Source organism: Apiospora marii (assembly GCF_038362585.1).
Source record: "Apiospora marii strain CBS 49790 chromosome Unknown utg000011l_segment0_segment0, whole genome shotgun sequence".
Classification (NCBI taxonomy): domain Eukaryota; kingdom Fungi; phylum Ascomycota; class Sordariomycetes; order Amphisphaeriales; family Apiosporaceae; genus Apiospora; species Apiospora marii.
Window position 1 is genome coordinate 4,883,150 of NW_027117382.1, and position 11,569 is coordinate 4,894,718.

General features: G+C 53.4%; 6 protein-coding genes across 6 annotated transcripts; 1 reads left to right on the plus strand and 5 right to left on the minus strand.

The window, feature by feature from the left end:
- Positions 1-1,061: 1,061 nt before the first annotated feature.
- PG985_014696 (uncharacterized protein) lies at positions 1,062-2,268 on the plus strand (the record flags this gene model as incomplete). The annotated part of the gene is made up of 3 exons (XM_066834462.1): positions 1,062-1,639; positions 1,708-2,084; positions 2,231-2,268. 3 exons carry the CDS (start codon positions 1,062-1,064, stop codon positions 2,266-2,268), a joined length of 993 nt encoding a protein of 330 aa, XP_066679202.1.
- Positions 2,269-2,815: 547 nt separating this feature from the next.
- On the minus strand, positions 2,816-3,441 carry PG985_014697 (uncharacterized protein; the record flags this gene model as incomplete). Its single annotated transcript, XM_066834463.1, has 2 exons — positions 2,816-3,331; positions 3,388-3,441. 2 exons carry the CDS (start codon positions 3,439-3,441, stop codon positions 2,816-2,818), a joined length of 570 nt encoding a protein of 189 aa, XP_066679203.1.
- Positions 3,442-4,187: 746 nt separating this feature from the next.
- On the minus strand, positions 4,188-5,587 carry PG985_014698 (pepsin A1; the record flags this gene model as incomplete). Its single annotated transcript, XM_066834464.1, is given in 4 exon segments — positions 4,188-4,478; positions 4,498-5,218; positions 5,292-5,332; positions 5,393-5,587. 4 exon segments carry the CDS (start codon positions 5,585-5,587, stop codon positions 4,188-4,190), a joined length of 1,248 nt encoding a protein of 415 aa, XP_066679204.1.
- Positions 5,588-6,124: 537 nt separating this feature from the next.
- On the minus strand, positions 6,125-7,813 carry PG985_014699 (uncharacterized protein; the record flags this gene model as incomplete). The annotated part of the gene is made up of 5 exons (XM_066834465.1): positions 6,125-6,474; positions 6,627-7,078; positions 7,150-7,283; positions 7,351-7,490; positions 7,780-7,813. 5 exons carry the CDS (start codon positions 7,811-7,813, stop codon positions 6,125-6,127), a joined length of 1,110 nt encoding a protein of 369 aa, XP_066679205.1.
- Positions 7,814-9,042: 1,229 nt separating this feature from the next.
- On the minus strand, positions 9,043-9,234 carry PG985_014700 (uncharacterized protein; the record flags this gene model as incomplete). Its single annotated transcript, XM_066834466.1, has 1 exon — positions 9,043-9,234. The coding sequence occupies one exon, from the start codon at positions 9,232-9,234 to the stop codon at positions 9,043-9,045; it is 192 nt and encodes a 63-aa protein (XP_066679206.1).
- Positions 9,235-11,371: 2,137 nt separating this feature from the next.
- On the minus strand, positions 11,372-11,557 carry PG985_014701 (uncharacterized protein; the record flags this gene model as incomplete). The annotated part of the gene is made up of 1 exon (XM_066834467.1): positions 11,372-11,557. The coding sequence occupies one exon, from the start codon at positions 11,555-11,557 to the stop codon at positions 11,372-11,374; it is 186 nt and encodes a 61-aa protein (XP_066679207.1).
- Between the last annotated feature and the right edge of the window lie 12 nt (positions 11,558-11,569).

Genomic DNA, 11,569 nt, shown 5'->3' on the forward strand with positions numbered 1-11,569 from the left:
TCGACGGTCACAGGTTGTAGTTTGCCATCTTAGTGGTCAGCCTTGGCTTGGCCTTTCGTAGTGGCAACACAGGGCTGGTCCTGGAGAGCTTTGGCGGCGAAGTAACGACGTTGGTTAGAACAGTTTAGGATACTTTGGTAAGCATGCTATCTTCCATTGCCACGATAACGCATATCCAAACATTAACTCGAGTAACACTGAGAATGGTAAGCATCGAGGCCCAACGCGGGAGAAAGCAAGCAGAATGCTCATTGGCAATTGTGACAGCAGACGAGGTCCGGTATCAGCTGGTTGCATGGAAATCTCGATAGATGACTGACAATCTAGCACATGTTGGACAAAACGATCGACACGCCAGTGATTGGAAAAGCTGTGCCGCCTAACCGCATCATGTTCCTTGGTCACCAGCTGGGAGGTGCTGTGACTTCAACGGGAGCGAGGCCACCGATATTAAGTGTGGAGTCAACCACAGAAGTCATGGCGAGTGCATAAGGCCTTGAATAAGTATTGGCCGCTGTTCATTCTCTCCTTCCTAATACATAATGTCGCAAATGAATTCCAGTGATCCGAGGACACGAAAACGTGCGCCAAGCCGTGCCCTCCCTGACCAAGATTTTCAAAGCCCGCCATACGACCTATCTTTATAGATGAAGGATCCTGAAAAACCTTCCTATCCACCCATTCTCAGTGGCCCATGCCGGGTGCCGAAGCGAATGACTGTTTGGGTCAATATAGGGGTGCGGGGATACACGTGTCGCATTGGACGTTACAACCCGGCCATATTAAATACATGAAGGAGCGATGGTTCCGGAACCAAAAAGTCGAGTCTTGGCGACCGATCGGCATTTGAGTCGACGCGGCCAATAGCCGGCAATCCTGGGCGGTAGAGGCAACCATTTAAGTGACGCTCCCCTATTTACCCTTTCACCCGCCGCGAGGAAAGAAACGAGAAAATCAGGCCACCACAGTTCTAGAAATCTTCTTCGGGCAAACAGACTTCGACACCCTCACTCACACAATTTTCCCTCACTTAGAGTAATCCAACAAAACAAAACACCAAGATGAGGTGGCTCGCCCTCTCCTCCCTCGCCGCCCTGGCCGTGCCCTCGCAGGCGGCCCTGCGCTTCGGCTGCTCGACCGTGAGCATCCAGCGCCTGGATCCCCTGGTGGAGCCGGGCAAGGTCCCCTCGGCGCACCTGCACCAGATCGTGGGCGGCAACGCCTTCAACGCCAGCATGGACCCGGCGGACGGGGACGTGGCGGAGAAGGCGACGTGCACGACGTGCACCTTCAGCGAGGACTTCAGCAACTACTGGACGGCCGTCATGTTCTTCAAGCACCAGAACGGCTCCTACCACCGCGTCAACATCATGCAGAACACGGCCCTGCCCAACGGCATCAACGGGGGGATGACCATCTACTACACCCAGCAGGACTTCTTCTCCAACGGCAACCAGAAGATCACGGCCTTCCCCAAGGGCTTCCGCATGACCGTCGGCAGCCCCACCGCCGACTCCAAGTACGGCGTCGGCCTCAAGTTCGTCTGCCTGCAGAACAAGGGCACCCGCTTCCCCGAGCTCGACGACTTCCCGCCCCAGAAGTGCGCCGGCGGCATCATGACCGTCCACCACTTCCCGTCGTAGGTTTTCACTTATTTCAATTAGCTAACCCTACTCTTCGAGACAACTACTGATAGACACAACACAGCTGCTGGGACGGCAAGAACACCGACAGCCCCGACCACCAGTCCCACATGTACATCACCACCAAGGACGCCTTCCAGAACGCCGGCGCCTGCCCGGCGTCGCATCCCGTCCGCGTGCCGCAGGTGGCCTACGAGACGCTCTGGGACACGGCCAAGTTCAACCAGATGCCCGGGCAGTTCGTCCTGAGCTTCGGCGGCAAGGGCTACGGCACCCACGCCGACTACCTGTTCGGCTGGAAGGGCGACGCCCTCCAGAAGGCCATGGACAACAACTGCATGTTCCAGGCCTGCGAGAACGGCCGCCCGCTCAAGTCCCAGGGCGTCCAGGCCATGAACCAGTGCCAGGTCAAGAGCACCGTCTCCGAGAGCATCGACGGCTGTATGTCCTTCTTTCCTTTTTACTTCTGTTCTTTTCTTTTGTTTTCCCCCAAACCTCCTCGTGCCCTACAAGACATATCTCGTCCCTATCTCTCCTGTTCCGCCTGAGTGTACCTTCCGAACTAACCATGTGGCGATTCTTTACAGGGCTCGATGAACTCCCCGGCGGTAGCATGGACATGTAAACTGACCGACTCTCCACTGGTGGCGGCGGCGGCGTGGCTCGGGCGGAGGATGTCTGCTTTCGCTATACACTTACGGGGTGGCAACGCATATCAACTGTCTGTAATGAGGCCTGGGATGAACAAAGATTGACTGGCAATCTCCTGGGCTGGCTTGGAAAGTAGTGAGTTTGTTGAGAGAGTTCAATCAGGTAGACAGCAACACGATCGTTATTTAGCCTTGATGCCTGTCTGATTCACATGTAAATGCAACTTCTCTTCCCGTGAGATGGCACTACCACTCTTCCCTGTCTCAATTTGTCTGACTCAATCTTTTTCACCAAAAGGTGATGTGCAACCATGTACTCCGAACTCCGAGAAACTAAACCCTGTACCCCAAATTCCGATACTCTGAACCCCGATCCCCGATACGCTGAACCCCGATCCCCAATCCTTGTGGCCCATGCCCCAATACCACCTCCGGTACTTGGCTCACCAACGGGCAGTGCTTTGCTATGTCAATATAACCCAATACTTGATCAAGATCCTCTGTGTCGCAAAGCCATTGGCTCTAAAGCTCTGGCTTAGCAATCGATCCGCTGAAGGAGAACCGCATCCCCTGCTGCACCAACGGCGCCAACTCCCCATCCGCCCCCATGACCACCAGCGGCGGCTGCCGCGCCGCCAGCACGAACATGTACATCTCGACCCCGACCCCCGCCGCCCAGATGACCGAGCGGGTCATCGCGGGAAACACCGGGTTATCCTGCCAAAAGACGAAGAAGGCCATGTACAGCGCCCGCAGAAGCAGGTAGCCGATACAGCACAAGTTCAGCTCCGCCGCGGGCAGGTAGGACGCGTTCGCCGCGACGACGGCGGCGGCGAAGAGCGGCAGGTTCTCGAGGCCGTTCTGCAGGGCGGCGTCGGCGCGGAAGAGGCGGCCGCGGGCCCGCGGGCTCAGGGCGTTGACGGGGAGCATCTGGATGTCGTCGGGGAGGCCGCGAGGGTAGTGGGCGTTGTAGAAGCGGCCGTAGCAGCAGATGGTGGCGAGGCGGGGGGTCAGTGCCATGACCATGGCCACGGGGATCTGGTAGAGGGTGTTAGTATTAGAGCTGGGGCGATCTTTGAAGGAAGGGTGCGCACCGTGTAGTATGAGACATTCTGCTCAATGAGGAACCTAGGGACGACGCCTTCCATTATTGTTCGCTATGGAGAAACACTTCGGGTGCTGTGAAAATGAAACTTCAAATGTTTTTATAGTACTGTAACCGGTAGGTCTCGGTTGGGTAGTTCTCTGATGATGCTCCTTATCAAAGCTTGGTGTCAGATGATTGGTTCTGTTTGGATCCAGACCGCATTGCGAATCAGTCTCTTATACAAGTCGCTACTTGTTTCTGTATATGTAGACAGGACATTGCATCATACTATTTTGGGATTCTGCAGGCCTCAGTCAGCCCTTGGGATGGGGAATGCTGGGTCTCATTCCTTAGAAGCCCGTTTCGCTACCAGGGGCCGCCCTGTCTTCCGCTTTCAGGGTAGGAAGGGGGGACCACAGGCCACAAATAGAGCTTCGTGGCCCAAGCGTTTAGCTGTCTTCTCCCCTTAACAGCTCCCTTGGAGCGTGCGACCTAGTGGCATTGGCCAAATGCACTGCGCCATAACCGCGCTGGGTCACCTGTTTGCATCACCAAGATGTAGAAACAATTATGATGCTTCTATGTTAAGAAGCCGAAATCGAATGGCATCGCACCTGATGGGATGGATCCAAATCAACTCAGGGGTGGAAAACTTTCGAAGAGGTGGTGCATGTATTACTGCCTGATGAATCGTATCAATGAGTACGTAGGTCTCGGCACTTCAAAGCAAGCACGTGCATGGGTTATTCACCCTGCGTGGTTACACACGTATCCCCGTAGATGAAAACGACCATCCCATGCAACCCATCAACCAGCAAGCTCACCCCACCCAATCTTGCCACCAAGCCCGTCCCAAACCGTGTAATACGCCTTCAGCAGCGGCGAGCCCAGAATCCAAATCGGCGTCGAACCGAGGCCGCCGCCGATCGGGACGCTCGGGCTATTGAACACCGCCTGGCAGATGCCCGGCTGGCCCGGGTACTCGCCCAGATTGAACGCCGATGCCGGCATTGTGACGTTGACGATCGACGCCCCGCTGCCCAGCGTGAATTGGATATTCGGCGCCACCCTGCCGAGCACATCGCAGGGCGCGCCAGGCTCCCGCCGGGTCGATGACCGTGATGGCGGGCGAGACCTGGGCGTAGATTTGCGCCGCAGTCGCGTTGTCGGGGGCCTGGATGAAAGCCGTGCCCGTGTCGAGGACGGCCCAGCCGACTGCGCCCGCGTCGTCGCCCTGGGCGGCGTTGAGGTTAACTGGAGTTTGGGTGTTATGCTTGTCGGTGCTGATCGACATGGCATGGTAGTCCACGACCCAGCCCGACGGCTCTCCGGACTCGCCATGGCTCAGGGCGGCCCAGGCCAGATCGCCCTTGAACTTGGACTGGTCGTAGCCGCCCAGGGCCAGCTCGGCGCCGTCGAGGTTGCCGGCCGGGGTGTAGAAGGCGAAGACGGCCGAGGGGAGCTGGCCGCCGTACCACAGGTTCCAGAACCAGGACTGCGGGCCGCTGTCGCCGTTCGGCGGGTCGAGGCCGATGATGCCGTCGATGGGCTGCTCGTCCAGGATGGGGGCGTACGAGTCGCACAGCAGCAGGTACTGGCTCTTGACTTGGAGGTCGCCGATGGCGACGGCATCCTGGTTGATGTAGCAGGTGGCGCCCTCGGCCTGTTGGAGGGGGATGGAGTCCGGGCCGGTCGAGAAGAGCGGGTTGACGAAGGTGCCGGGCGCGGGCGTGAAGGAGCTCGAGTTGGCCGGGTTGAAGAGGCGGTGGGTGCCGCAGGTGGTGCAGTTGCTCTGCGGTAGCAGGAGGGCGGAGGATCCCGTGTCCCATAAGACGGACCTGTTTCGCTCGGTCAGCCGCCAAATGCTTCGGGTCATTCACCGGCATATGCATATCGTAACGGTTTACTTACAGTGTCTGAGGCGGGGTTCCGACGGAGATATCGCTGTACCACTGTTTGACAAGATTAGTTAGCAATTGCCATAGCCCACGTCAGCTGTGATGCTCGCTCACTTGGTTATCGGTGCGATTGAAGTAGTCCTTGAGGCCAATATTATGGCTTGAAGAATCTGCCCTAGTCTGGTGTCGAGGGAGTCTTGCTTGGCTTGCTAGCGCCCTATGTTTCAAAGGCAGCGTCAGTGGTGTCGCTGCTACTGGCCCCAGCATCGCCAGGATACTGGTGGCACCAGCAAGAATGGTGGTACGCATGGCGGAGTGATGCTTGCGGGGTTTCGACTCGTTTGGTATTTGGGTCGGTTGGATGGAATTGAAGATGGTCTTGATGAACTACTGGGTTCCTTGATTGAGGAGGAAAACAACAATACTTATATGGATTCTGGCCTGTGAATACTTGCGTTGCATGGTTGCCGTGACTCTTCCTTGTGTATGTTTTGATTGCCTGCGTCATTTGGCGGCGTTTCGTTCTACGAATGGCAACTGTCGTGTAACTCTGACTACCCGGATAACGTTTAGCCACATGAATACTCAGGACAGGAACCAATGATAAGAAGATGCATTCCTGCCATTCTACCGAAATGGATCATGCCCATTCTCTCATTCACATATGACATCAGCTTCGTGTCCATAATAGTTGGACAGACACATCTCAACGTCGACTGATATAAGGTCCACGAGATCCGTGGACGGACATGTGTTCAACTTTCAATTGTAGCACCACTACGATACAGTACGACCAAGAACATCGTAACCGGCCCGTAGGTCCAACCCCATCCGATTTCCGCCTCATCACGCCGTATTCTTGTCCCAAACCCCCCTCGCCACAGTCTCAGGTCCATTGTAGTACCAAACCACCCTGTGCAACGTCTTCTTGGCTTCGCACCACGTGAGGACCCCCGTCGCCCGGCTCCAGGCCTGGATCAGCCGGGCAATCGCCTGGTCCGCGTCGCGCATGGCCGGCGTGGCCTCCAGAAAGGCGGGCCCCCCTCGGGCCAGGATCATGGCGTTGGTGAAGGCCTTCCAAAACCACATGTCGCGGTCGCAGGTGCCGTTGGTCATTTGGGGCAAGGTCGTGGTCAGATTTCGAATCGCGATCTCGACGACGTACGCTGCCAAGGGCGCATCGACGGGGAGTCCATCTAGACGTTAAGGCAGTCAGTTAGTCAGTCAGTTAGTAATAGTTCATCAGCCATGGCGGTGTCAGTTACTTCGAGCCACGATGGAGCGGACAGGGCTATATCTCTCATGGGAAAAGAGAGAAGAGGATGGGGGCACTGTGGGGTACACTCACCTCCAGGAGCGTCCATGACCAACCTCCAAAAGAGCGACGAAATCGTCACCAAGCTGCTCCACGTCGTCGGCAGGTCCGGCACCCGCCGGACATGGTTATCCTCTCTTACCCCGCCGTAGACGGCGTCCTCGAGCGACGCGACGTGCAGGCGCGCAAACGTCCAGGTCAGCTCCAGGAGGCCGCCGGGCGCGACCGGCCGCCCGCCGTCCAGCAGCGCCATGCCGTCCAGGACGTGGACGAAGCCGTGCGTCTTCGAGGCGACGACGCCCACGCAGCCGTGGACGGGTTCGGCGTTCACGTTGGGGTCGAGCTCGAGCTCTTCCCTGCTGGCGACGCGGAGGAGGTAGGGGAGTAGGCGTAGCAGGTCGGACCGGTAGAGCCGGGCGCAGGCGTATTGGTAGCTGCGCGCGCACACGGGGTCGCTTATCAGGCAGTGGATCAGGATTTGCACCCTGAGAAGGATTGTCTGTTAGTTGATGATGATGAAGCATACGGTGGCCGACTAATCGCGATCGGCACTTACACAAAGACAAACCGATGGAGTACGTCTTGGTTTCTGTTTACGTTCTTGGGGTCCTCGGCGAGTTTTCTGTCACTGAGCAGCTGCAGAAGACCCTGATTATGCGCTCTGGCAGCGTCAATGTCACCATAGCACGCCTGCGGTATGTATCAGTTGACCGCGACGAAGGTGGTGGCAGCATCGGCTCGAGGGAGAGAAGTGTACCTCTACTAGGCACAGAGAACTGATTATTCGGATGCATTGGGCTGAGTGCTTCAGGTCGGGATCATTGAGCCACGCATTGACCATCTGGATGATGTGAAGCTTGTGGTCCAAAAAGGCGACCTGGAACTCCCCCAGTGCGTCTATCGACTCGGTAGAATGCACAGCTGCCAACAACACTAGGATGTGACAGACCGACGGCTCGGCCCGGCTCAGGGAAAGACTGTTTTCACCCAAAAGGGTTAATCAGCCGTTCGCAATTAAGTAACGTCGTTTGTGAGATACGGAGAAAATGGGCGCCGTACTAATAGACCTCGCGGCTAAGAGAGTGACGAGTCAACAGAAGATCTACATGGGTATCTGGAAATCGGGCGCTAGTCAGCCAGCCATACACGAGCGGAATGCAGAACCTGGTAGCCCGGTCGCACTAACATCGTTTCCACAGCTCCAGGGACTTGTTGGACATCTTGATAGGCAGCGAGTCGAACGGGTCGATGGGGGACCGGCCCACGGGCAAGACCAGTCGGGGCCGCCCCGTAATCTGCCAGGGGCTGTTGACCCCACCCCCGAGGGCCTTGGACCTGGTTCCTCGATCCTGTATGGTGTGTCCGTCTGGGGGGTAGACGCATGACCACATGGTCTTCTGGCAAGATGTGCTGGACGCACGGCACACGCATGAGCGGGTAAGCAAAAAAGAAAACGTGCAGGATGCATATTACTGGTGTAAGGATAGACCTACCAAGCAGGCCGTACCTCGTCGCAGCGCACTTCACTCTCTTGTTAGCCAAGGATAAAATGCATGATGGACCCTTACTCACCATGTCTCTTCTTGCAGGCAAGACATCCTGTACGACTACGAGTATGCTGCCGCCTCTGCCTATTGGCGGGCTCGGTGCCCATAGTAAAAAGTCGGTATTACAAAAGAGGTTCAGCAAGAGCAATCGATGGTATTCTGCTAGTTGGGGTAAGAATATGCAGCGCGTTTGAGACACAGACTTCTGACTTCGCTCACCCTACCAGTCGTAGGCGGATTTTGATTGAAGCGTGGTTGAAAGAGTGAACGTTTCTAACGACGGGGGACCGGACACCGCTGCCGGGGTTGGTCCAGTGGCGCATGCTGACCTCTGCCAACACAGGGTGAGGTGGTATGCACTAGAACAGATTGGGCAACGCACACGATCCGGCCATTCACAAGGTGTGTGCGTACCCACCCGTTGTCTGTTCCTGGATGGCCGTGCAGACGACAGGGCTAGGACCCGGGGAAACCGGCGGCCAAGCAAGCGGCAGAGCAGCGCAGGTACTTACAGCGCTCGGATAGACTCTGTTATTCTCACAACACAAGAGAGGCCGAAATAGGGGTTGAACGGCTGAAACGGTGCCGTCGCGCAATATGTACATTTGGGTGATAACCACATATATACATGCATAAGTACCTATCTATCCGGCGAACGTCCCCGCCCCGCATGCTGTCTCAAAACCCGCGTCTGCCTCCTGTCACGGAGCGATGGTGCCCGCGCGGCTGTAATTGGCAAAAGCGCTACCTAGCCACGGTATCCCCAGCAGGTCGTCATCGGATGGAGCACCATCTGTGAGGACTGTCAGAAAAGATGAGGAAAGACCACAGATGGGCCAGTAGGACAGTAAGTACCTGGGCAAACCCACTGGCTCGGAGCGTGGGGCAATCGGCGTTTATCACTACTGAGTGCAGGTCACGCTGGACAGGCAGCATGTGACGGAGCTGCCTCCGGTGCCGCTGGAAAGCGCGCATTCCTTGGGGTACTGGCCCGAGCAGGCGGCGGCGCCCTTCTGGATGCACCGGCCGTTCTGGGCCGAGGCGACCGAGGCTAGGGCCAGGGCGGCGAAAAGGGAGCTGAGGCTGAGCTGCATGTCGGCGGTGATTTGGTGGTGGAAGTGAGATTGGGTTCTTGTGGATGGTTGTGGTGAAGAGATGAGAAGGATGGAGAGAAAAGAGTAACTAAAGAAACTAAAAGGACGGACGAAGTTGACGTCTTTTAAAGACGGATTCATCTTCATGCTGCTCGTACTATGAAGGCTGTCTGTTCTGCACGCCAGCCTGCCCACCTAGGCTCGAATGCCGAATGCAACGCACCGATGCCGGGCTGTGGCTACAAGTAATGCGTGGCATGGCATCATTTCCCGTAACGGGTAAGCCGCCCCGCCCGGCTGTCACCCCGCGCCGGAGTTGGCCCCTTTTTTTGAAGCTACGGCTCATGCGCGCACATGCGTTGCCTTGGTTAGATCCCGGAACGGAGTCCTTATACGGAGCATTATATGTACAATGCAAGGCTGCCAGGGGCAGGGTGCGGGAAACTTCTTCTTTCTTTTTTTTTTCGATTCGTACTAAGGTTCCCCGGTAGAAATAAAAGATTTATAAAGAATAAATTACTTTAAAAATAATAAATTTAAAAATAAAGTATTATATTTAATATTTTTAAAATTTTTAAAAATATTTTAATAATTATAACTTTTATAAATCGATAAAAGCTTAATAACGGTTAGTAATTATAAAATTTCCTTTTTAATTCTAATTTTATTTCCAATCGTAATAATTTAACAAATTATATATAAAAAGTTATCCTTACTTCCTCTATCGATTATTTAAAAGTTTTCTATTTAATATAATTATATATATAATATTTATTATATAACTATTTAATATTGAAAAATATTTATTACTCTTATTTATTATAACGATGAAAATTTCCGAAAATAATCTACGCCGGATATATTAAAAATTATTTAAAAAAATAAAAAACGATTAATATAAAATTATTTATTTTAATATTATAAAGCTTTAAAAAAATACCCGCGATTTCGAAAATATATAAGAAATATTAAAAAAAATAAACCTTTAATTAAAATAATTTTCTATAAAACGTATAAAGTCGACTACCTTTTTTTTTTAAAAAAATACGGAATTTTAATAAAAAAGCTTTCTTTACAAAATAAATCGAATAATTTAACGAATTTTAAAATAAATAAAAAAATATTTAAAGTTTAATTTAAACCTTTTTCCTTAATAATATTTAACGAAATACTTAATTTTAAACGTTAATTAATAAGTTTAATAATAACGTTAACGAGTAAATCGAAGCGGTAACGAATTAAGCCGAAGCTATATATAGTAATACTTAAAAGGGAAAGGAAATAAAGGAAAGGAGGGGGGAGGGGGGGAGGAAGAGAGAAAGGATATTATATAAAATTAATTAGATAATTTTAAACTTTATCGATCGATAATATTAATATTAATACTTTATATATAAATATAAACTCTTAAATTAGTACAGTTTAGCCTTTTGCTTAGGAAGATAGGGTGCGGGAAACCTTGTTATCCGACCAAGATTCTTAATAAGTTCGATCAGCGGTGGGGCATAACGGGCACGACAAGCTTGGCGGTGGTGGGGCGGGCGGGAGTCGGACGCTTTTATTCCCTAGATAGCGAGGCAGACGGTTGTCTCGGCGACCTTGAGCCGCAGCTGGTGGCCGAACGACAGCAGCCGTCGCATTCACTGAAGCAGGAATGACCCATGCACACGTGATGCAAGTAGCCGTATACTAGATTGTGCTATGTATTTGAGGTCCGAATCTAAAGCCTCTCCTCATACTCTATCGTACACGCCTACGTAGAGAAATCCCAGAAGTTGGAACAAAAGGAGGGTGTCCAGTCAGCCAATGTGCACATCAGTTCAACAGTTGAACCTTTTCGTAGCGGAATATGTACATTTAAGTAGTCATAATATATCAATTATTCATAATACCCGCCGAACTTTCCGTCCCAAATACCACTTCCAAAGTCGCGTCTGTTGTGCGAAGAGCACCCCAACCGCAGTACTACAAACCACGACGTCGTCAAATGGAAACAGGTTGTTATGGAGCAATGTTGGACAAGATGGGCCGGCACTGGGGGAACCGGAAAAAAAAAAAGACTGTCAGAAAAGCAGGGGACTGGGTAAGACCACGACATTCACTCACCGTGTAAGCAGCCGGGAATATAATACGGCTATCAGCAGTCGACGGTGGCCAGGCAGCAGGCCGTGAAGATGACGCCGGTCCCGCTGGCAGTCGAGCACTCCTGGGGGTACTCGCCGGAGCAGGCGGCGGCGCCCTTCTCGATGCACAGGCCGTTCTGGGCCGCGGCCATCGAGGCCATGGCCAGGGCGGCGAAGAGGGTGCTAAGGCTGAACTGCATGTTGGGCGGCGA